Raw genomic sequence first — 24,799 nt, 5'->3', positions numbered from 1 at the left:
ACCTGGCTCCTCGTGACGTAGATGAGAGAAAAGCTCCTTCTGCCGCGGCGCGAGACAAGAAGATTATTAGTACACGCGCTGAAGGGGGGGAGAGGGAGCGCGAGAGAGGTTGAGAGACTTGACACTAGTTTGTTCCCGGTGTGAGAGGAGGAGCAGCCCGCTTGTCTGTGCCTGCAGCCGCTCACACAGACACTCCTCCCGCTGCGAGTAGAGCCTGTTACAGCCTCCCGGAGGTGAGTGCAGGTTTACAGTTCCTGGGAGCAGCTTCATCGGACCGAGACTTCTGTTTTTTCTTAATTCAGGAAGAAGCGAAGGGAGTGAAAAGTCATGGACAAGAGAGGAGAACTGAAAAGAAGTTAGCGCCTGTAGTGAAACAACCTTCGGAGCAACGAGTCAGTGAGAAGAAGTAGTGTCCGGAGAGGAAAGAGGAACAGGATGGGGATGGATTTCAGCACTCTTCGGACCCTCATCAGCAGATATGTAAGTTTTTCTTTTTTTTAAAGCGCTTACGCTTCCTCCGTGTGTACACTCATTTTAATCTTATTCTGACCACTTGTTCCCTGCCCACCGAAGCTTTTTACGGTTTCCGAAGATAAAAAGAAAACGTGTGAGCGTTTGTCACTGTTGGTTTCAAATTCCGCCGAAGCAGCTACTCATCCGGATTAAGTTTCACTCGCGAAAGGCAGTGAAAAGAAGCTCATTGGGAAACTGCTCTTTTTATAGGAAGTCAGTTTTGTCTCTGAATGTGTTTATTTCCACATAAAACAATGGCCGTTTGAAGTTAACACTTCGACAGGAGCGCATAGTCGCTGAAATGAATCAAAAACCGCTGCAAATATAATGTTTTAATGAATTTGTAACTTTATAGTGGATTATTCATCTTCAGTTGTAACATACCCCGCGGAGGGCTGTACGTCTATATTAAAAAGGTAGTTTAATTAATAAAAGTGTCGTTTGGAAAGTATTTATGCTGATATAAGATCCAGTATCCAGTATTTTGCCGATAACCGAGGGTATGTTAAAACGTCCGATTTTTGAATGGGATTTGGCGCACGTAAAATGAGTCAATTATTGTTTGGCTTTGTAAAATATAATTTGAAGTACTGAGCATTTCTGTTCAAACACACCAGCGTTCAGTCATACTGATGCTTTAATAAGTGAAAGGTGGAGTCCGCTAACACTATTACCAGCTGTAGTGCAGTATTATGTAGCTGTCATGTCGGAACATGCCAAGAGATGCAGACAGACTGCAATTATCATTCATCTTGACATATTGACAAGTGGCAGACTCAAAGTCTGTGAAATCTTCAGCTTGTGCTAAGGTGAAATCAGCTTTGAGCATAGCCAGAAGCATCTTATGTGGCAGTTTTTACTTGTTTTTGCATCAGACAGAACAACTTTGAAGGATTTCTCTTGTAGAGTTCACCCATTGGTGTGCGAGTCACTCTAAATGATCTTACTCCTTCTCCCACTTGTACAAAGACTCCTGTACAAATGGAACAGTCAGTCACATGAATTATGTAATCCAGTTGTTTTCTCCCTGCTAGTCAAATCAATGGGCAGCAGTGCAGCAGCCGGCCTATATGGACCTGGGAGTTGCATTAGGCTCCACAGTAATGTGTTTGACAATAATCCACACAGAGTGAGCCCCGCTCACATGAGAGCCAGCGAGGTTTATGCCCCGGCTCCACGCTCAGCTGAGGCTTAGACGCGTCTCCCAAATGGCTGATTAAATAAAATCCCTGCTGCGTGCAGGGTGAAATGGAGCCTTATAGTGAGAAACATGCAGAGAGGAGGCAGGGACTGGTAGGATGTGGGATGCTGATGAGGTCTGCTGCTGTAATTGATCTGGATAACTGCTGTAGACAAATGGGTTAGGGTTAAATTGATTGTATTGCAGCGACAAAGACCCGGATGCGAAGAGAATGCTGATTACTTAAGATTAGGGTTAGGAACGTTCATCTGGTTGTCAATGCCGGACCTTTATGGAATATTAATCAATACTGGGAGCCAGCGCTATAATGGAAGATGCTCCCTCTGACCACATCTGTAGAATGAAACTAAGTATAAATGCAATCTTTATTTAAAAGCCTGATAGATCCATTTGCTTTACACTAAAGAATGCTCATTTGAAATATCAGTGATTTCTATCTTAAATTTAAAAAAAAGAGTGTTTTACGCCAACATCTCAAGTGCCTTTGATGCTTTTTAGGTTTTAAATGACATTATTTGTTTGGGCAGAATGTCAAAAGTAAGGGATTGTTATTAAAAAGAATTGGAGCAATTAAAAGTGCTAATTTTATTCTAGTTTTTCAGTTACGTAATTTTCACTTTGTAATAGCTTTGTGATTTAGACCTCGTCCCGAACAAAAGTGTTTCAGAGTCTCGCAAGCAGCGTAAACGTATCACGTTGGAACCAAATAATAGGGACCACAACGTCCCCTAGTATCCATGATAACATTCTTTCTCAAATGTGTATTTGTAGTTTTTAATCAGCCGTTCCGCTTTGAGCATGTTGAGATTTGTGTTTTATCAACAAATAGAATCTCGCAGCTGTGATTCACATGAAGGAAATTTTCTACGCAGTGATTTCACAATACCTGAACAATAAACAGACTAGGATCGAACTGACTGTGTTGAATTATCTTTCAGTAATTTTCAGCATTGAAAGTAATTATTTAGTTTTTTACTGAAACTATTTTTAGTGACTTTTCCTGAAACAATTAGTCGATTAATTTATTTGACAATGGCTATAATTAATCTTAATTTCCCCTTGTTCTAGCTTCTCCATTGGGAGGATTTGCTGCATTTCTCTGTCTTCTGTAAAACTAAACTGAATACATTTGGATTTTGATTGCTGAGATTGAGACCTTAGATATGAATGGAAGCATTGCTAAATGAATGTGATTATAACAATACTCTAATGGAAATATGGGTGAAATAAACACTAATGAAGTTTAGCGGAGGCCACATTGTAGCACATTGGATACCAGTCGAACCGTTGCAGGGTTACCCGGTTTTGAAAGTCTCCAGTTGCTGCCGTCTCTGATGAGGTAAAGAGGCAGGGGATGTTATGCAATGCTATCTAAGTTTTAAAGTGTAACATGTAGAGTAGTGATCTCAGTGGCTGTCGCTCCCGTCTGGCTGAATGAGAACAAAATGTAATCACAGTGACATGTAGGAGCACTGAGACCCAGTGTGCTTGTACTGTACTCTGCCGGCTCGCTTCCCTTCTTTTGTTCTTTTCTCCGGGTACTTTCATGCTCTCAAAGTTTTAAAGTGACATTTATTGTGCTAAATTATAGACTCCAGTCTTGTTTGTTTCACCGTATATACTTTTCTTTTGGTTTCTTTAATCATCATAGTCTTTTAACTGTTTATTTTCTGTTGCCTTTTTTTTTTTCTTTTGGCCTTGTCCGTTCTTTATTTGGGGTTTTTAAAATAATTTCTCCTCTTTCATTTTTATGTTTTTCCGTTAAAAGAAAGCGCCCTATAGAAGGTGGATCATTTTGGTCTCTTAGTTCTTCAGGACATTCATTCCAATAGAACTTTTTTTATTAATATTATAAGCCTCATTGTCAGTGGTGGAGCCCTGGTTCCCCCTTTTTTTTTTTTTTTAAGTATATTTTTTACGCCCCCTGGTTCCCTTTATACTATAGAAAGAACGTCCAAATTTACCACATGGACACACATAGTGGTTGTTTTAAAGGTAGGGCAGCAGAAATGAGGTGCTACTAGTTTCTTGATGGTTGCCCATGTGTGGGTGACAAAGTGGTCAAACCAGTTTGTGCCTCTCATGTGTTCTCATCATTGCATGCATCAACAGTGCTAATAAGAATAGAGCTGCAGGGATTAGTAGATTCATTGATTAGTTTTAGGAAACGATGTCCAAATTCTGTGATTTCAGCTGAAATGTGGATATTTTCAGTAAACTCAATATCTTTGGGTTGTGGACGGACAAAACAAGACGTCACCTTGGGCTCGGGGAAACGGTGATCAACCATTTCCTGATTAATTGAGAATCGATAGATTAACAAATACTGAAAATAATCGCTGGTTGCGGTATGATGTTCTTAATCTGAATACATAATGCAATGCATAGTAAACAGATGCAGCACTAGTTTGCAGCTGTGAATGAAACTAACTAGAGATATCATCTCTGTGGCGAGGTGTGTGAAGAGCAGCCGGGCAGCATTCCTCCGCGGCTGACTAATCTGGATCCCAGGACAGGAAGTGCCTCCCTTTTCTCTCTCTCTCTCTCTGGCTTCCTGCCTTCCCGTAGTGGATTAAAGGGTTACTGGTGTTCACTATACCTTCAACCACTTAATCCAGTTTACAGCTATACTTTCAAATCTAAGCCAATCACTGAACTCCTGCTGCTCATATTCCACCTGCTGTATTTTTCTAAATAGTACATGTGTTTTCCTTTTAGTTTCAACACAGTAGTAAGCTGATCTGTGCATATGAGGTAAGAAAAACTGCTGGGAGTAAGAGAACAGTGGCATGTGAGCATACTGTTGTGTCTGCAGTGTTACGGTTACTTCATGCAGGCTGGGGAGTGGGGAGGTGGAATACTGTAGTAGCCAGGTGACGCAGAGGGCAGCGGATCACATGAACTCTTGGCTCCGTTTAGTTGTCAATAATTCATGAGCAGACTGGCTGACAATGTGGACTGATGTTGGTGTAGCTTTTTATGGAGTCTTCCACAGCAGGGCCGCTCAGCGTGGGGTCCAGGGATACCTGGGGGTGCTTGAGGGGATTCCACAGGGTCCCCTAGCAAAGTGAGGAACAGATAAATGTCATTAAGGTTGACTTACATTGACATTATGCCAACTTCAGACAGCACACGTGTTTTAATTACACGTGTTTAACCACTAAATACAATGTAGACTACTTTTACAAACATTGATGTGGTAAATTAAAAGTCAAATCATGACAAAAACATGCAATACCACCACACTTTATTTATCAAACTGATTTTCTTTCTTTCTTTTTGCCAATATGGGCGTAAAATAGCTCCTAAACTCAGTCATAATTGTCTTAAAGAAGTCTTAAATTGAACCAGTTGGAAGCTGCAGAGACCCTGTTACAGTAATATTCAAATATTTCTTATTTTCCTGAAGAATTACAGCAGTAATGGTAAATGTTGAATAGCTTACAATAGCATGGCCTGATGTGCATGAGTGTGTATCACAAGATACTGGATCAGGTCACTTTTCAGGACTCAGTCTGTTATTTGGAAAGCAGCTGTGTTGTGAAGCCGTATAATGGCTTTAGAAACGTGCTCATGTGTATGCCAACAGCGGCAGGTTTCCTCTCAGTCTCATGCTAATCATTTAACACCCACTCGCCCATGCTGTCCACAATCCACAAAGTGCAGCCGGGTTAACCTCTCTACCTCAAGGATTTACAGGCTCTCTCTAAGCCACTCGGCCCTGGGATTGTTTCACTGCTCGACTGTGGCGTTTAGCAGTCAAGATACAATCTGAGTCAAAAAACAATCAGTAAAAAGCCGAAAAATATACTTAAAACAACAACAACAACAACAAAAAACGATCAGTTAAATCATCAAACAAAACAGAAACACAAATGATAAGTGAAGCAGTGCAAGAATAAAACACTACCAATGTAGAAGAAGCTTTTGGTCACCTGTGGGAATCCTCTGGCTCACTGATAAAACTATGTGGTGAGATGTTAATTAGTCATTCAGAAGCTAACTTGGTTAACTATAGCTCTCACTAATAAACAAGAACGTACAGATTCGGGCCATTTGCACTTTAAAGGAAGATAAGTGTATTATTCTAGTATCGTTCTAATGAGCTGACAATATACATCTTGAAAAACATCAAAGTCACAGAGTATATCTATGTTTATTTTCATCTATAAACCCATATTCTGCAAATTTGTATTATTTATAGTCTGCGTGTAGAGCCGAAACAATAAGTTGATTACTCAGTCGCAGCAGTTATATATGTCTGTGTGTATGTCTGTCTCTCTGGCTTGAGAACCACTAATATGTAAGAGTCAGATGTAAAGTCAGACGCTGCTTTTAAAAGGTTCATTTCCCCCTTTTTACATCTCGTATCTGCTGATAGACAAAAGCCTTAAAAGTTCCTTCTGACATTGCCCGAACAGAACCTGCTGAAGAGTGTGAGCTCCATTAAGGGCTTGTATCAGTGTCGTTGCAGTAACATTAACAGTGTATTACAGCCCATTGAACAAGGAGACAGATGATGGATAGCCCGGGGGTTAATGGTGCGGATAGGCCTCTATCTATAGAGAGAGACGGATACGGTGAGAGAGGGAGGGAGGGAGGGAGTGATGCTGTTTGAACTTGGGTCATCATAATAACATTGCTCTGGGGTGCCAGTGAAAGTGCTGAGGGGGGCAGGTACACCTTAATGTTCTTCCTATCTGAGGGAATGATAGCCGCTGCTGGAACACACCATTCCCCGCGGTCCTCGTGTCATAGAGGGAGCAAGAGGGAGAAAAGTGGAGTGTACACCCCCTCTTCCAGCATGTAAATGCTGACAATGCGCTTTGCAGACATCAGCCCCCCCCCTTCCATTTAGCCGTAACGTCTCCCCCCTTTATCCTCTCTTTGCTTTGTTTGCTTGAGACATTAGCAGGACGACGTTATAGAACTATTGATTATTTGGATTATTGGCTCGTAGCACTCACTTCCTCATTCTGCCTACTTGCAAGAAATCGCTTTTGGTTGACGTCTCACCATTAGTCCCATAAAGATAGGTGCTTTCTTCCCCTGTGTGTTTTGTGTAGATTTCAATAGGTAGGTGTTGGAAGGATGTCCATTTTCTTCCTGTAACTATTTCCAAGGAGAAATTTGTAGTCTTTGGAGCTGATGGCCATTTGCTTGAATGCAAAATTCTACTTCAGGTTGACCAATATTACTTTGAGCAAATGCCTTAATGCTTCAGTTGGCGCCACCTGGCTCTGCCTCTACCTTTTCTCCATGTGTGCGCGTGTGTGTGTTCATCCTGAATCTAGAGAAGTGATGACTGTATGGCTGTAAAAGTGAATATGGAGCTCCTGCAGTTTCCTCTTAGTTAAAAGCTTTCAGGTACATCCAAAGGGAGCACTTGTGGAGCCTTGTTTGCAGCTCAAAGAAGCCCTGAAACAACCTGTAGCACAAAAACGTATAAAAGATCCAGTTGCCTCCTTCTGAAGGTGCATTTGTTGCCAAGCGACAAAAGACAAGCCAGCATTATTATTGCCTGGAAGTGCAGATAATACATGGCAGCGCATTGCACGTGAATGTTCAGTATGAAGTTGAAACTGCTAAGCACTCAAGTGATTCCCATAGCTAAACAACTAGTGCACATGAAACATTGATTATTCTGTAACATTATCAATGCACTTTGGCAGCAGCCATGAGGTAGATGACTGTAATGCTCTCTAACCACTCTGTCAGGCTGTCAGTCTGCCAGAGAAAAGCAATGTCAAGTGATATAATACGGAGCACACACATCACTGCACTTTGAAATACCTCCGATAGAATAGAGATGGCGTGTCGTCACATTAGAGCCAAAATAGATGTATTGTTGTCTGAAAAAATTGGCCTTATTTTAGTTTTTATTCTGCAGTATAGGATGGACATATAATGTTGAGCACTAGAGGTTTTTTACTCTTTATACTCCTCTGTATAAAGCAGCAGTAGAGTCGTGTTGAATATGGTTTCAAAATATAATTTATTGGCAGTTAAAGATGCAGCACTGGACAATTGTCCAGAAGTATAACACAGGGGAACAATATTCATAATTTAAGTATGGTTACATAAATATATTTCTTTGAGTGCAGCATTACTCAGGGTCAACCCCGACCAAAATGACAACACTAAATCCTTTAAACGTGCTACGTGTAGCATTTTAACATGAATAAATAATCACCACATGAATATTTGAGTGTAATTGCCACAAACAAAAGAGGCCACCACTACATTTGTAACCCAGCAGTGCTTTTTACATTGTATGCCACCAGGTTGGATCAGGCACTGAATCTACAGGATTCATTCTAAAGCCCTCCAAAGTGTCACAGTGGCAGGTAGTGGAAGGAGCAACAGTCAAATGCTTTAGAAATGTTAATGTTTCCTTTTTAAATGACAAAAAAGGAAAGGCAGAAAGCAGCAAGAGCTAGGATGAGATCAAGCAGTTGACTCCGTTACGGTCTCATTTGTTTATGTTAGTTATTGGTTTGAAATCTATACATTGTAAATGTTGGATTGTATTTTGTCTCGCAGCTGCAGCTGTATGAAACACTGAGTAAATTTAATAGCAGTGTAGATAAAATCCCTCAGTTGCAGACTATAAAGATGTGCCATTACCACTTCTGCAACTGTAAATGCGACTGCATGACAGCACTGCCACGCTTTTTATTTGAACAGCTGGAAAGTGGAAGGATCTTACTAAGCTCTCGTAACTTCTAGGAATCCATTTCCATCATTGTGCTTGGCCCTGGTCACGTGAGCGGTCTCATGAGGGCCACATGATGCCATTAGGTTCCCCTCATCCCTCTGATTAGTCCTGTGGTTTTTATCCTCCTGCTGAGATGTGATAATCACACTCGTTGCCAAGCAGTTTCAGGAACAGAGAATGAAAACAAGTTTTTTTTTTTTTTTGGCTGCAGTCTGTGTGTTGCCCCTCTACTGACCATGAAAGAAAGGAGGATACAGACAGTGAGATAATAGTCAGTGGTAGAAGTGAGCACAGAGAAAGAGAAAGGGGATTGTTAATCTCATGGTTGTGAAGGAGATAATGAAGAACAAACTGACCATATAGTAATTTTCTCCTCTCTTGAACCATCTTCCACTGCTCTGTGTGGTGCGTGTGCGTGTGCGTGTGCGTGTGGCGTGTGTGTGTGAGAGTGTGTGTCTTCCTAGTAGACACGGAAGGGCAGCAGGATTCATGGAGGACAATGAATGTGACAATGAAACAGAATAGGACAGAGAAGAACAGGGAGCGGCAAAACTTAGCTGGAGTCAACTTCACTGAAGGGGAAATGAACCAAAAACGGCACAAAATACGGACAAAAAAGTGCTAACCAATCTCAGTCCTCATGCCTAAACCTAACAATCCAACCAATAAAGGTAAGGAATTTGGTCATGACTTTGCCACCCTGGGTAAAACAAACTGGCTTCCTGTACTTAAATAAGCTATGTGCTAGGCTCATCTATGTACGATGTGACTGGAGGTTGACTGGAAACAAAGAGTGGGTGGGGGGGGCTTTAGAGAGAGAGACTAGAATTAGGATTTGACTGCAGCTATTTATCAGACGATCATCATGTGATCGATTTAGAGTCCCTGGAGCCTGGACCAGCAAGACCAGCCAGGAAGACTTACTGGCTTCCGAGGAGCCACCAGTCAGTTCAACTGGGAGACAGAGAGAAAAGGGATGGAGACAGAAAAAGAGGAAGGTTAAACAAACGGCTGAATAATCAGGCACAGTGGGTCCTCATTAATGCCTTTTCAGCTCCCCAGACTACAACATGGCTGTACTTTCTATCTGACAGTATGAATGGATTGCTAAGGCCAGTAAGAATGAAGAGGCTGATTCAGGTAAAGCTTCCATTTCCCAAAATATTTCACTGCCTCGTTGTTGCTTTTTCTGTTACATTCAGTCCTTCGTGTTGTTGAATTATTTTTTGGGCCTTACTCCACTGTGGCACAGGTTTACCAGGATCACAGTAACCTCGAGTGCTAATGGTAGAGGCATCTGATCACATTCACCCAACGCTGCTGATCCCAGCTTTTGGCAAGTTCACAAAAATGTTGGAGGCGGTTTGTATTGATATCAATTAACTGTGTGACGCTGCACTGTACAGTTTATGTAATTCCTGTTCCAATTGTGGCATCCAAACTGTAGATCGAACTGAGCACCCGGAAATCCTGTAGGGTGACGTCACTGAAATGCAGCTAATGTTTTCAATTGTCTCTGGACAGACACTGAAAACGTTTTAGAAAATGGTTTGTGGTTTGCTTTTAATGAAAAAAGGTTCAGTTTGGCCATCAGTTACGATAACATTTTACTCACTGGGTTTTGGACTGTGGTTCGATTAACAGGCAGTCTGACTCAGCTTGGGCTGTGGGAAGTTATAACGGGAATTATTCACTGCATTCTGACAGTTTTATATAGGATGAATCAATTAATTTAATAATGTAAATAAATGTTTTGATCCTAGTTTAATTGTGGAGATGCAGCAGTAAAGACAACCTTTATTTATATATTCTTTAGTGTGTGTGCGTGTGCGGAATGATTACCGGCAACACAAACAGTGTAATGAACACCATTAAGCAGCAGTGTCCCCACAGGACAAACATTAGGGAGGGCCGAGAAGTGCTCCCATTAACGAGTAGGAGAGAGATGGAGAGAATGAAAAGTTGGGAAATAAAGATTAAAAGTATTGGAAGCATTTTGGTGCTTTTCGTTGAGCTCCTGGGAGACAAGTAGAGAGCATTACTTCACGGCGGGAAGTGAAAGCACTAGAAACACATGTACGCTAGACCGACAGCTAATGGCAATGTCACCCTAAGGAAAATAAAAATGCCTGATGAACAGAACAGGCTAATATAGCGAAACCCCAATGGAATGCAGGTTGATGAAAATAATATAAATGCATTACGGCTTCTACCCTAAGTGCTTTGCGGTTGGATATGTCAAGTCAGATATCAGTAAAAAAAAATATTAAAGAAAAATATTTTTTTGTGTGCGGTAGATTCTGCATCGCTTCTGAATTTTGTACTATATCCCAGCAGCCAGCAGGGGCACAGGGAAAGACCACAGTAGCTCCATATGTTGCTGTAGTGCTAGCGCTTTGCAAGGAATTTCAAAGCTTAATTGCTTTCATGTCCAGAGTTAAATGAGAAAATTGATACCACTCTGATGTCTGTCCATTAAAGCTTAATGAAGTAGTGGGAAGAATCTTTGTGAGGTCACTAGGCTACCAGAAGACACTCCAGGAAGTTACTGCTCGCGACCGAGAAATAGTCCGGCACACAACCCTTCGGGGAAAAAAACCCACAAATAATAATTTTTAAAGGATTAAACAATGTAACATGTTCATTGGTGAGCTTTAGTAGGTGGACCTTTTTTTGTGGACAGAGGCAGGTTTGTTGTTTCCCTCTGCTTCCAGTCTTTATGCTAAGTTAACTGTCTTGGCTATAGCTATTTAACAGCATATTTAACAAGTATGAGAGTTGTAGCAATCTTCTCATCCGACTCACTCTTGGCAAGAAAGTGAATACCAGTATGTACATACTGTAACCTGTTAGACACTGTTATGTGATCTTTTTGCAAGCTATTTTTTTTTAAGTCATTCATTTCCATGCAAATTGACATTGTGGGACAGCTTGTGCCTTTATGATGATTTTTGGAATATATGGATTTTGGTCATATCAACACAGCTCCAACCAATGGCAACCTGTGATGAGGTCTAATCAGTCAGGATAACTCCTCGTGGTGTCCCCCCCTGTGAAAGCTGTGCTCACTGCCTTTCACTGGCAGAGTTATTTAAAGCGAGCCGAGTGTCCACAGATCAATGCAGGCACTTAGTGTGACCTGGGTACTCACACACACTCCGCAAACACAGACATGTTTAACTGAAGAGTTTGCTGAGGGAATAGAACAGTGACTTTGTCACAGGTGCAATTAAATCTTCATTCACCATTTACTAATTGGAGTTGATTGGATTCAGTGAGTGTGTTTTTCTGTGTCCATCTACCTGCTTACTGTGTGTTTGTAGTTTTCACAGATGGTGTGTGCTATGTGTGTTTAGTTGAATTGAATAATGCTGGGAAGATATGGTTGTTTAGTATAAATTACTTATTGCAACAAAATGTACTGCTAGCAGACTCCTCTCTGGTCATTTGTGGACATTCCAGTTACCCTTAAAATGCCAGACTCACAGAAACACTTTTGACAGCCTGACATTGAGTCATACTGGTCATGTTTTCTCTGATGTTTGTGAATCGAGGTGCATTCATGGTGAGCTGAATCATTGGCACTGTGTAACCTGCCAACTGTTGAACAGTAGGAGATAGAGAGCAAAGGTAAAAACACACTTCCTATTATTAAATTATTATACTAACATAAAAAGCCTGATAACTGGCTGACTTCCTCAGCTCTGAAGTCCTAACTGTCATCAGATGATATCTTCAGTCCTGAAAGCTTCTTACTTTTAACCTTTAAGCCTTTATGACATTTATTCCCATGTGAATGCAGCATTAGGTCAAGTGATGGGGGGGGTCATGTGATCTCCCATGTGATCCTCCCTCCAGTCCCTCCCTCTCACATACACACAGAAGCAGACCGAGCGAAGCGAGTATGAACAGTGTAAGTTTATTCCCTTGACATCCAAAGAATGACTGTGCTTATCCACAGGAAACCTCCAACAATGGTCTTCTATCCAGCTCTGAGGAAAACCACAGTGGTTGGCCTGTTAGCCAGTCTGCCTCCTGGTTTGCATCTATCCTGCATTTACCTTCTACGTTCAGTGCAACAACTGCTTAAAGCAGCTTATGACAAGCAATGCCATCAGGATAGCTCTCAGAGGAGAGGTTTAGTAGTGCTGCTACAGAGGTTCTTTAACTCTGAAACAAATAAAATACCATGGGAAGACATTAAAAATTGTGATTTAGGGTATTTTGGGTCATTAAAGTGTTATAATTTTAATCTAGAGCTAGAAGTCATGCATGCAGGGTGGTAAAGAAGGCGTATTATCCCAGTTCCCCACTGAGATCTGCTCTGTGAAAACCAGGCTAATGAATTTCTCTGTATAGCTGACAGAAGCACTGAGGTTACACCTCTCATTTCCTCTCTCCTCTTCTATCCTCCCCATTTCAATAGTTTATTAAAGAGGGGAACAGTGATTCAGCAGGTTGGTCTTGTGGGAGTAGTGTGTGTTTGCTACATCTATGTATTTGCATAATGATGTATATAAGATTAAACTGTGTTAATGGTGTATGTAGGCAATTGTGTAATAAAAGATACCTTATACCGGCTGCAGCAAGACTGGCGTTATATAATCATACACAACTAGTGCTCAAGTACTTGTTAATAATATATAATATGATTTTATATAACACCTTTCAAAAACCGAGTTACGCAGCGCTTTGAAGCATCAGACCCACGAAACAAAGCAGCACCCACTCACACACACAGCTGTACAGTGGTCTGCTGACCCACATAGGTAATGAAAGCAGGTGAATGTCTATTTCAGCTCATCTCAGCTCAGTGGCGGATGATCTCCAGAGAGCCCGCAGTCCTGCTGTTTACACTCAGATACTTCCCCCTAAGGTTTCCAATCTTTACACTATGAAACCACATTGATTTAATAATACTGGATCATTAATCATTTTGTCATTGTAATTATCATCAACAGCCATGCTTCATTGTAGAACAGGTGTGAATCTGAATATGTACACTGGAGCATTGTTAATTTAAACAGAAAACCAAGATTTGGTCATAAATGTGAGCCAAAATGTGTCTCTTACCTTTCCTGCACATCCATGCGTCTTCTTCCCTCTGTGTGTGCTTTGCTACATCAGAAAGTGCCAGACTGTAAGATCTTCTAGACGTAACAGCACGGAGTGGAATTATGTGGAAACCATTTTTTGTGTGCATATTAATTACATAAAATCTCTTGATAGGATTTCACCCTTTGTATTACCTCAGTGCAAAGTGTTCCCCTGCCTGATCACTGCTCTCTACCAGAACCAGTAGTCATGTCACAGAAAATCCACACTCAATCATGACTTTGTATTAGTATGATCCATTTGAGCGACACTCCTCACTCATGAATCAAAGCAGAGAGTTACTGTAAGCTCCGGAGGTTCAAATTGTTACGGAGCAGAGTGGCTGATTGAGACGATGATTACTGCAGGTTTTTGGATTGATGTTGAGGCTAAATAAACATATCAGTAGTAATAAGAGGAGCAGTAGTTGTAGTGTGTTTTTAGTAGTGGTTACAGGAGGATGTGGTGTTGTATTGGTTGTGATAACAATTGCGGCAATTATAACAGTCATAGTAGTACTATAAGTGTAACAGTAACCTAATACCATATGTATCAGTAGTGCAAAAAATGTAGCTGTCACTCACAATATTGGCATTAGTAAGAAGCTGTAGTTCAAATTTAAACAAACGAAAAGAAATGAGCTGAAAATGATATTTTGTGATGTATTATCCTTAAATGTCTGCTCAGTACTGACTTGTGATTTTATTTAAATCTTTAAACAAACAGGACTTTCTCTTTCTATCATCCTCCCTGTGTTTTCCTTCTTTTGATCTGAACTTTTCAGATCTGAGGGCTTGTAAGGACATGCAGGTGTATAGTTATGATAATATCAGCTGGTGTTTCTCACACACACACACACACAGGTACATACACACACACACACACACACACACCAGTACGGAAGCTGAATCGTAAAGTCACTGGACTCTGATAAACCAGCAGTCTCTCATGCTGATCGGGGTGTGTGGGTGTGTTGGGTTGTGTGGGTGTGTTGGGTGTGTGGGTGGTGCGTGTGTGGCGTGGGTGTTTGTAGAGATTACCAAAGCAAGGAGCGGGTCAGTCACTAAATCCCCCAGAGACACACACACACACACACACCACACACCACACAAACACACACACACACCACACACACACACACACACACACACACAGAGTTTGCTTTATAGACTGGCTTGCTTTGAACTGATTAGTATTCTGTCCTCTTACTCCGCGTAACCTCGCCCAGACTGGATCATTCTGATTTCTGAACTCCACCACGGGGCCGGGGGGCACAGTGGGCACAGTCTCGTGAGTTTTTTTAATCTCTTTGTCTCTCTCTAACGAGGCCTGGCCTACATCGTGGAGAGTGAGATTAAGCTGGTTGAGGCTCTGGTCAGGACGAGTCACCCTAAACCCTAAAATTTTATCACTGCTATCGAATGGCACGTCGACTGGTTTGGACAGTTCTCAGCTGAACGGGTCTCACATAAACACAAAAAAAACACACTAATGGCCAGCCGGAGACGGCCTATCACTACTCGGCGGCTTTGTGGTTGCCAGACCTGCGTTTTGCCCTGCTCTCCCCTGTACGTCCAACATGCGTCGTCCGATCCCATGCAGCCATGGCGGAAGCTGTTGCTCCCAGTGTACCAGTGCATATGGACCTGGTGAAACCCCCTTACCGCCTCTCGATACGGAAACACCAAAACATCAACGATTTCACAAAAACAAACAAAAGCTTATCACCGTCTTGTTTCTGGATCTTTCAACCCTGTCACACAGTCTTCATCAGCAGACAGAAGAACTTGAGTGAATTTCCAAGATGCTTGGAAAAGTGTTTAAATACAGGAATTCATGAGTTTTCCAATAGTAGAAACAAGGAAAATGTTAATCGTAGTATCTGGATATCAAACACTTTTGCATACAGAGTGAATTACAAATATCAACTACTTGGAATCACAGAGCTCTGATAGGCTGCTCTGTGGGAAGCTTTTTGAGCATCCACTTTCCTGGACACTCCGCTGTAAACACACAGACTGTGTGGCGTTTGAAAGTGGACGGTGACGATTTATCATTATCTTATTTGGTCTGGACCGTTGTCGGCCCCGGTGAGGCTGAGCAACGTAGTGACAGATGGGGAGCACAGCTGGTATTTAATCTGTGACTCAGGTAACACACACACACACCCAGACTGTCACACACTGATATCAGGACACTCATCAGGATATCACATACTCCTATAAAGATAACAATGTACACAACACAGGCGGGTTGACATTAAATCTTAAAGCCACCACATTTGCATTGTGGGTTTTTTATCTCTCTGCAGTGTGGCGTACATACTGCAGCACTCACTCACTTTGTTGCCTCCCCAGGCCTGCCAGCTGACATACAGCACAAGATCTCCACGTGCATATAGAAGATAGTACGTGTTCGTTGCTATTTTCAACCTGCTCCAGTGCCTTTTTTTAAGCTTTGTGTCTATTGGGAGCAGCCGGAAAGAAAGTGGTGACTTTGGAAAATGCTCTGCTAAAGCACTGCAGCACTGCTCTAAATACTGAGACTGAACAAAAGCATCTCTAACAATCTCTACACCCTTGTATTTATTCACTTCATCATTTTCACCCGTTTTAGCCAAAATATTTCCCACACAATCTCATGTGCAGCAGTCAACAGGCAGACTAACACACATATGACTGTGTTTAACGACTGGTGATTTAGCTGTGGGGACACACCTTTCTCTTATCTCCGTAGCTCAGTCACAGCAGAGAGATAACACACACACACACAAACACACACACATTCATGCGCCGTGTGTGCAGGTGTTCAGCCGTGTTTGCACATGCGACCCTGATATATGACGCAGAATTTAGATGTGAAAGTGTGTGACGGGTACGTGCGTCCGTCCGTCAGCGGTATCGCAGCGAGCAGGTTGTCGTGCGCAGCTTTTGATGAGACTTATTTTCAGCGCTGCCTGTTGCGGCGGGAGATAAAATACTTTGGGATTGGTCATCAGTGGAACAGCTCAGCCTTTAAAGCTGCAAACAAACAATAGTTATTTGTGTGTGCGTTGCAGAGATTCCTCTTTCCTGCTTGCCTTGTCCTGTAAATGTTATCTTTACTTGCCAGGCATCATACAGCATTAACTACAGTGTTACTGCAGAGACTGAATACCATTTAGATAGTTTAGATGTTTTCTAAAGTCCGAAATTCAGACAGAAAGCTTAACGGTGTGTTAGTGAGTCAAATTTGAAAATCCATCTATTTCTCTCTATTTTATCAATTTTACCCCAAATCACAAATTGACCTTAAATGGCTTTGCATGTACAGCAAACCGCAACTTCTGTTCTTAGATACTCAATTCAAAGTCCTAAAAAGGAGGAGGGATGCAATAGATGGTATGTGCACAGTAGAGTAGACAATAGGACTGCAACTAACAATTATTTCATCATCAATTAATCTGTCAAAAAATGTTTATCACTGTTCCTGCCCAAAAAAAACAGAAAATATTCACATTTGAGAAGCTGAAATCAGAAAATGTAGCCAAAATAGTTGTCAATAAGCTTTTAAAACACTCTAGACTCTTAGCTTAGCTTGATCGGGCATAGTGTGGAAGTCTCCTCCAAACCTCTTTCATTTTAAATGCCAGTATAGCCATCCCATAACACAGGTGATGTATTCATGTTGATTGGATACGCAGCAGCACAGGAATTACTGTTCATCTGTTTAATAGGTAGTTTTTATGACGTACACAATCAAATAATGTTTGTTCAGTAAATTAACTCACTAAATCACTGTACTGTATGGAGAGCAGGAGGGGATAGAATGGAGGCTTTACCAGCTCAGCTCAGACTCAACAAAGTAACTTGGCACAGTATGTCATCACACAGACTTACAGTATAAACAGTATATATAAACAGTATATGAATGGTTATGCTGTGTTGCACAGTTTTGATCTTGGAATCTGATAAAGATGCAGAGATTAGGCCATTTTTTTTACCCTTTAGTTGTTGTTTACATGTTTTAGTTTGATACTAAGTTACAATTTGCTGTGACAATACTGAGCCTTTCTTTCCTGAATTTTCTTTAATGCACTTCTTAAATGGAGTGTGTTGTTTTAGTTGAGTGACCCATGTTGCTTGGTCTGTGATTGTTGACAATTCTTGAAACAGGCAAAACACACCATGGTATGTATAAGAAAAAACCCAGTAAGTTAATACAAAACTGATCAAATATCATTTTCAGATATTTATGTTGTATATAATTGTCTTCTCTGTTTGACTCTTGGGCTTATAACAACAATAATCTTTATTTACACTATACAGTATAGTTTTAAACAAAGTTGTACAGTGCTGAACAACAAACCGCTCTCTGTGGACTTGACTGCAAAGGACTGTAATGGCGTGTTAATGTGTGTCTAATTCATGTCAGTCTGTAGGTCATGTCTAATTCACGCGCTGCCGTAATGATGGATTTTTACGGCTGTATCTGTGTTTGCCTGGCTCTGGTAAAGAATTTCCTCCCTGAGCACAAACATAGAAGTATGCCTAATCAAATGGAAATGGGACATTTACAGGATGTCTTCAAAGGCTGTGCTTCTTTGATCAGAACGGTAATACTGTAAGGGACGACATCGGCGACATTAGATATCTGCTGCTTTTCTCCTCTGGATGTCACACACACACACACACACACAAACTCTTTCACGCTCTTCCAAAGCTCCACATCAAATATTGTTCTCATCTTCTCTCATCACTGACTCTCTCCCTCCTCTGTGTCTCTGGTGGGCCGGGTGGGGTTGGGGGTAGAGTGAGGGTTGTTTCGGGAAGTGCGTTGCCTCTGTGTGGGCGGGTCAAGCTCTTCCTGTTTACAATATGGTGCTCTGTTCCTGAACACAGCGGGACTTCAGTTTGTGGCTCTTCAATGCTGTGTTCAGGTCCAGTGGGAATAACATGTGTGATCTTTAAAGCACCAACATGTTGAGTCATTAAGCTGTGACTGTTGTTGTAATCGGAGTGACGTGCTTCAGTCTGAGTGCAGTTTTTTAAATTTTTTATTGTGTTTAAAAGCATTAATAGTGTCTGTTTCCTGAGCGTAAGAATCCCATTTCATCCATTATTTTTCACCCTTGTCTTCCTATTGTGTAAGGGTTTTCCACGGAGTGTAGTCCACAGTAGGGGGAATTTCTGTGAAGCCAACATTTGGTAACACTTATTTTACTTGCAGCCATAAAGCTCTTTAGGAGCTAAATGTCACTTTTACACAAACCTTTAGGTATATCTCGTAAATACATACTAAAAGCCAGTATCCGTGACATTAAATGTGTGAATTTATGATGAACAGATTTCATTTGCTGTTTTTGACAAAGAAAACTCAGCTGCTGTCAGTTCAAAAGTTATAATGCATTTTTTTTTTAAGTATATTTTTTTCAGCTTTTTGTGCCTTTATTTGATAGTGACAGCTGGAGACAGACAGAAGGGCACAGAGAGAGGGGATGACACGCAGCAAGGTCGCGGTCGGATTCGAACTGGGCCGCTGCAGCCAAGGACTCCTTGGTACATGGGTCAAGCTTACCCACTGAGCTACCCGGGCGCCCATAATGCATTTTTAAATAACATACACAATGTTAGTTTCACTTCTTTAAAGCACACATGACTGCTATGCACCTGTGTGCACATTCAGGCTCTAACACTTCCCCTTTAACGTAACCCCTAATCTAAATCCTAAAATTATTCAAGTCATATTGTTCTCACTTTGGACGAGGTTCCTCATCTTTCTGCCTCATAGAGAGACTTAGAGAAACACACACACACACACCAACAACAACACAACCAACACCACACACACACAACCACAACCCACCACACACACACACACGTCACAGTTGACTAGAAGAATAGGAGAAGTGAGGCTTGTCTGTCATCTAAATATATTCTGTAAACCAGTGACTACAGAGGTAACATTATGTGTCATTGTTTGTGTATGCCTGCTCTCATACATGTTTGATGTTGAAGGGATGTTTTTGTTTGTGTGTGTGTAGTGTGTGTCTGATCCCTGAAAGGCTCCCCTGTGCCCCTTTCCTACCACTGCTTTAAGGAAGTGGATGTGGTGCTGAGTGAAGCAGACGAAACAAAGCCTGTGAGCTCTCTCCATCCCTCTCTCCATCCCTCTCTCCTGACCACAAATGTTTCCCTTCCAACTATAAATACACCCCTGAAACCTGCCGCGTCCTGTAACATGAAACGCCGCTAAAAGTGATTATCAAGGTCCAGAATAGCCCAAAGTCTCCACTTACATCCAAGGGCTAAAGGCCCAAGCTAATACAGGGCAATTTTATTTTATAAGCCCAGCTTTTATTTTGTGAAGATGCTATTTTATTTGATTAAACACGGACAGGCTTTCATGTAAAAAGCTTGAATCCGGATGAAAGCTAAACATAATCGATAGGAGAGAGGTTGTCTGCTTAGAGGCAATCCAGGTTGTGGTGAGAGATGGTGAGAAAACCAATAAAGCTGCATTAGGGACAAAATGGTGGAGATGACAGTAAGAGAGGAGGCCCACTGGTTCTCCGTCAGCACCATCTGTCTCTATTCACTCTACCTGATCAACACAGGTACACAGTCATAGGAATTCCTTTTAGGGCTGCAGCAACAATTATTTCATTATAAAAAGTCAGAAGATGGTGAAAAATGTTGATCAGTGTTTCCCAAAGCCCAAGCTGACGTCCTCAAATGTCTCGCCCACAACCCAAAGATATTCAGTTTACTGTCGGAGGACTAAAGAAACCAGAAAGTATTCACATTTGAGATGTTTTCTTCTTTAAAAATGACTTAAAACAAAACAATTGATTTAATAGTTGATCTTTACTCGTCCAAACTTGGAAATGTTTTGATCCTACTAGGTCTACCTACTAGATGTATGTACTGCAGGCACAAAACTGGTCAATATTTATAGAATGCTTTTTTGCTTTGTCTTCTATTTGACTTTGTTATTCATACTTTACTGACTTTAGAGATTATCCGATTTTCCGATTAGTGACAACTTTAGGGCTAAAACCAATAATTATTTTCAGTGTTTGTTTACTCTATAAAATATTGGGGGGGGAGGGGGAAGAAAATTCCCAAAGTTTCTGTGTGATGCTGAACATTCCAAGATGACGTCTTCAAATGTCTTGTTAAGATTTAGCTTAGTGTAAGAAAATCGTTGCATAAAAAAAAAGACTTTCTTTTACCTGGTTTAACTATAAGAGTTTTCCTAAAACTATGATTTAAAAAAAAAAGCAATATATTGTCTCGTTTATATAGCAATACATCGCAACATATTGAATTGTAATTGCTGTGTCATGATACGTATTGTATTGCAAGATTCTTTTACACAGCCCAATACGCAACCCAAATAAATGTGAGGATATTGAGACTATAGCAGCACTTTCAAAATAAAATATTGAATGTCATATCAATTGACTATACACCAACTACAGTGCCTGTGTGTTCCTGTGTATGTAATAGCTCATTTTCATATGCAGACAACAAACAGGAAGTGTGTAAGAGATGTGTTAGGTGAAGCAGACGGAGCAGGCAGGTGGGAGAGCGGAGGAGGAACACTAACACTGTGTGGGCGACGGAGTTGGCAAGCTGTCCATGGTATCTGGTTTTCATCTCCTCCTTGACTGTAAATCAGATATCTGTCAGTTAGTGTGGTCCAGCATCAATACTGTCCGTCAGAAAGTTAAAGAAGGGAGGGATGAAGACAGGGAAGTAGGGATGATATATTGTATGTGTCTTCAAGATTTTTAATTTTTACGTCAATTTGTCCTTGCTCTTAGTTTTTCTTTCATTTCAGGTCACAGGATATAAATAGCTGTCCATCCTAAACACGGTAATCTTAGAGCAGTGAGTTAACCGGTTACTGTGTGAGAGAGAGAGAGAGAGAGTATAGAAAGTGGGACATACAGCCTCTTGACACTCAATCTCATTCACAAGCCACAGATTACTGTCACTTCTTGTTAGCCTGTGTAAATGGGTCTGTGTGTTTGTAGACGAACCATTTAGCGACGAGTTAAACCACTAACTCCAGGTTTATTTGTTGTGATTGACAGCTGCCTTTGGACTTGTATAGAAAATGTTTCATGACTAAAAGAGGAAAGATAGACGAGAGAGAGTGAGAGAGGATTAGGTGTGTTTAGAGTCCAGCTGTCTCGTCCAGGCTTGCCTCTCATCCTGGTTACTGCAGTTCAAATTGGCTGGTGCTTAAAGATGGCTACAGCCTGCTACGACACGGAAGCCCTCTGGACAGGGCCCCATCTGTTTGAAGCTGAGGACCATTTAAAACATTACAACCACTGTTTGTATGCACATTTTAAATTTGCGTTGGGACGGTGCGGGACTCATTCTTCTGGGGTTTGGATGTCAGAGAGTGAAAATCCCATGTCACCCTCTAGTTGGGACTCAGTGATTCAATTCTTTGGGAAATTGTACTGAGCATTTTTCACAATTTTGTTGACATTTTATAGCCAAAACAGATAAGAAATAACCATCAGATCAGTCAATAATGAAAACAATCATAAGCCTTAATAAAGCTGTGGGAACTGCTGTTTTTAATAGGATTTGTGGACTGCATGGAGATCCTGCTTGAATAGTGTGTGTTTCCTAAATCCAGCTGGTCATAAAGTGTGTGTAGGTGTGCGTTTCCAACACAAGTCTAGTCCTGTCTGAAATACTTAAAAGATCTTACTTGCATGTTTAAGGTTTAACTGGAGTATTAGAATACCACACAAATAGCTGTATAATACGCACTATGTTGGGATTAGTTATAAAAGATATGATTGTTTGGATCCTCTATATTGTGGAGTTACTTAAACAACAGCAGCAGGAAAAGGAAAAATGCAAGGAAATGCAAAAAGGAGCAGAAGATGGGCGCCCGGTTAGCTCAGCACCCTTTGCTGCATGTCATCCCCTCTCTCTGTCCCCCTCCTTGTGTGTCTCCAGCTGTCCTATCAAATAAAGGCATAAAAAGCCGAAAAAACTGCGTCCTTGTTGAATATTAGGCTATTAAAAGGCAACAGTTTCAACCAGCAAACTGAAATGTGTCTACTCGCTGCAGGGCATCAAAGTTTATAGCTCTGCAACATGGCAACTAAATTGCTGAAGGCTTTTGTAAAAGTGTCTTGACCCCACCTGTCAAGACTTGCACACACAAAGCCTTTTGAGTTTGATCCCCATGGCAAAAAGTTTGTCTTTAGAGGTGATTTTGTATTCCACAATAAGCATAAATGTTTAATTTTCTACATGTTTTACATGTTGTGTTTAGCGTCATATATTTTTCAAATGTATTTCATTTCACATATCAGAGGGACCATTAGTGAGAAGCACTGGCAGCCACCAATGACCTCTACACTACATGTAACAACTTGTATGACTGGTCATATCTGGTGGCAAATGTACTATACTGCTTCTTGGAGCAAAACATTTATTTTCCAGAGTTTTCAGAATTTGTGTTTCTGGCATACAGTGAAAGAATAAGTAAAAAATGGCCAATATGCCCGTTGTCTTCAATGAAGTCATTACATTTGATATGAATTTGTGTGACATCACTCAGAATGTCAGGTTGTCATCATGATGATAAGATTTTAATGAGAGGGAAAACAAATATGTGAAAAGAGCAAAAGCCTTCAGGTGTCTTATCAGCCGTTATGTGTGTGTGTGTGTGTGGGAGTGTGTGTTTGTGTGCGCGCATGTGTGTGTATCCTGCATTCCAGTCTAAGTCACATGCAGGTCTGTGTATCCGTGGTAACAAAAGCTCTCATTCATTGAGGAGAAATTACTCATTCAGTCTCTGCAAACGTCTGCGAATCTGTTTCTGTGTGTCACGCAGTATTCTGTTCTTAGTGTGTAGGAGTGTTTTGATAGCGTGTGTGTGTGTTTGAGTGACAGTGTGGGAACATCATAACGTTATTTACCTCCCATGAAAACCTTTTTTCATTTTGGAGTCCAATAAAAATGACAAATTATGTTTGATTGTCCACATGTTGGATGTTTTGTTTAAAATAAAACATGCTCCAGCACGCACTCAAACGTGTTTTTGTTTTTCCCTGCAGTGTGTTGGTGAGGAGAACTGGGTGGACAGCAGGACCATTTACATTGGACACAAGGAGCCTCCTCCAGGAACTGAGGCCTTTATACAACAAAGATTCCCTGACAACAGAATAGTCTCCTCCAAGGTCAGTGAAAACACCCACACACTTTATTCAGATCTTACTGAAGCAGCTTTGATAATGGAGCACGAATACATGAGTTGAAAGAAGAGATTTTACTATAGCACTATTCAAGCTTCTATTTTGTTGTTGGAGTGTTATTCTTGATAGCAGGACACAGTGTTGAAAAGAAGCAGAGCTGCGTGTGTGTGTGTGGTTATATGGGCCATTTGAAACTTAGAATGATTTTCAAGAAGCCACATATTGTCTCCATGTCACCCTGAGCCCTGTGTTTGAAGTGTGATTTGACATGAATAGCTACTGAGAACAGTGTGGCCCACTTTAAACACTGACACTCAATGTATTGTTTGACTGAATGTACTGTCTCGTGTTTCCAGTATACATTTTGGAATTTCATCCCAAAGAATATGTTTGAGCAGTTCAGGAGAGTCGCCAACTTCTACTTTCTCATCATATTTCTGGTTCAGGTAAAAGTTTTTCCTGTTTACTTTTACACCAATTGCAGACTTTGTGAATGTCTTTCTACTGCTTTTGTTTGCTTCTATGCTGATGTTAAACGCTTTAAGTTTCTGAATAATACATTTGTCATTACAATTTGGACGTTTGCCTTCTGGTCGATATTGTCCAATTTGTTGCTGTGAATATTCTACATTTGTTTATTTATGTTGTTAATGCGTTCTGCAATAATATAGTTCTCCCACAATGATCATCAGATACCTTACATGTAGATGTTACTGTATGTATTTACTTTGAGTAACCTATCATACAAGAGTCAAGTAGCCTCCCTGCAGAGGTCAGATGACCCCTCTAAAGCTGTCTGTCGTTTTGATATATTATTCTGCTGTAAATCCATCCATCCGTCAGTTAATTCACTTTCTGTGTGTGCGGCAGTTAATCATCGACACTCCCACCAGTCCCATCACCAGCGGACTGCCGCTCTTCTTCGTCATCACAGTCACCGCCATTAAACAGGTGAGACCCACAGGTTTTCACGACCGGTTTAATTTCACTTCACTTTGCTGTATTGGCACTGACGTTAAACACTACACCACTCGCAAAACCCCCACACACACACACA

The 24,799-nt window shown here is 41.1% G+C and overlaps 1 protein-coding gene across 1 annotated transcript in view; it reads left to right on the top strand.

Annotated features, from left to right (window-relative positions):
• Window positions 1-93: 93 nt before the first annotated feature.
• Window positions 94-24,799, top strand: part of LOC118340176 (probable phospholipid-transporting ATPase IH) — a 25,915-nt gene continuing 1,209 nt past the window's right edge. The window contains exons 1-4 of the mRNA XM_035678047.1: window positions 94-480; window positions 23,605-23,727; window positions 24,099-24,188; window positions 24,613-24,742. Of these exons, the coding sequence (XP_035533940.1) occupies window positions 436-480; window positions 23,605-23,727; window positions 24,099-24,188; window positions 24,613-24,742 (388 nt within the window). The 5' untranslated portion in view covers window positions 94-435. The remainder of the gene's footprint in view (window positions 481-23,604; window positions 23,728-24,098; window positions 24,189-24,612; window positions 24,743-24,799) is intronic.

The sequence above is a fragment of the Morone saxatilis genome, unplaced genomic scaffold (genome assembly GCF_004916995.1).
Source record: "Morone saxatilis isolate NCDOM2014 unplaced genomic scaffold, NCSU_SB_2.0 Contig6, whole genome shotgun sequence".
In the NCBI taxonomy this organism is placed as follows: domain Eukaryota; kingdom Metazoa; phylum Chordata; class Actinopteri; family Moronidae; genus Morone; species Morone saxatilis.
This window is presented reverse-complemented; position numbering and strand designations above follow the sequence as displayed.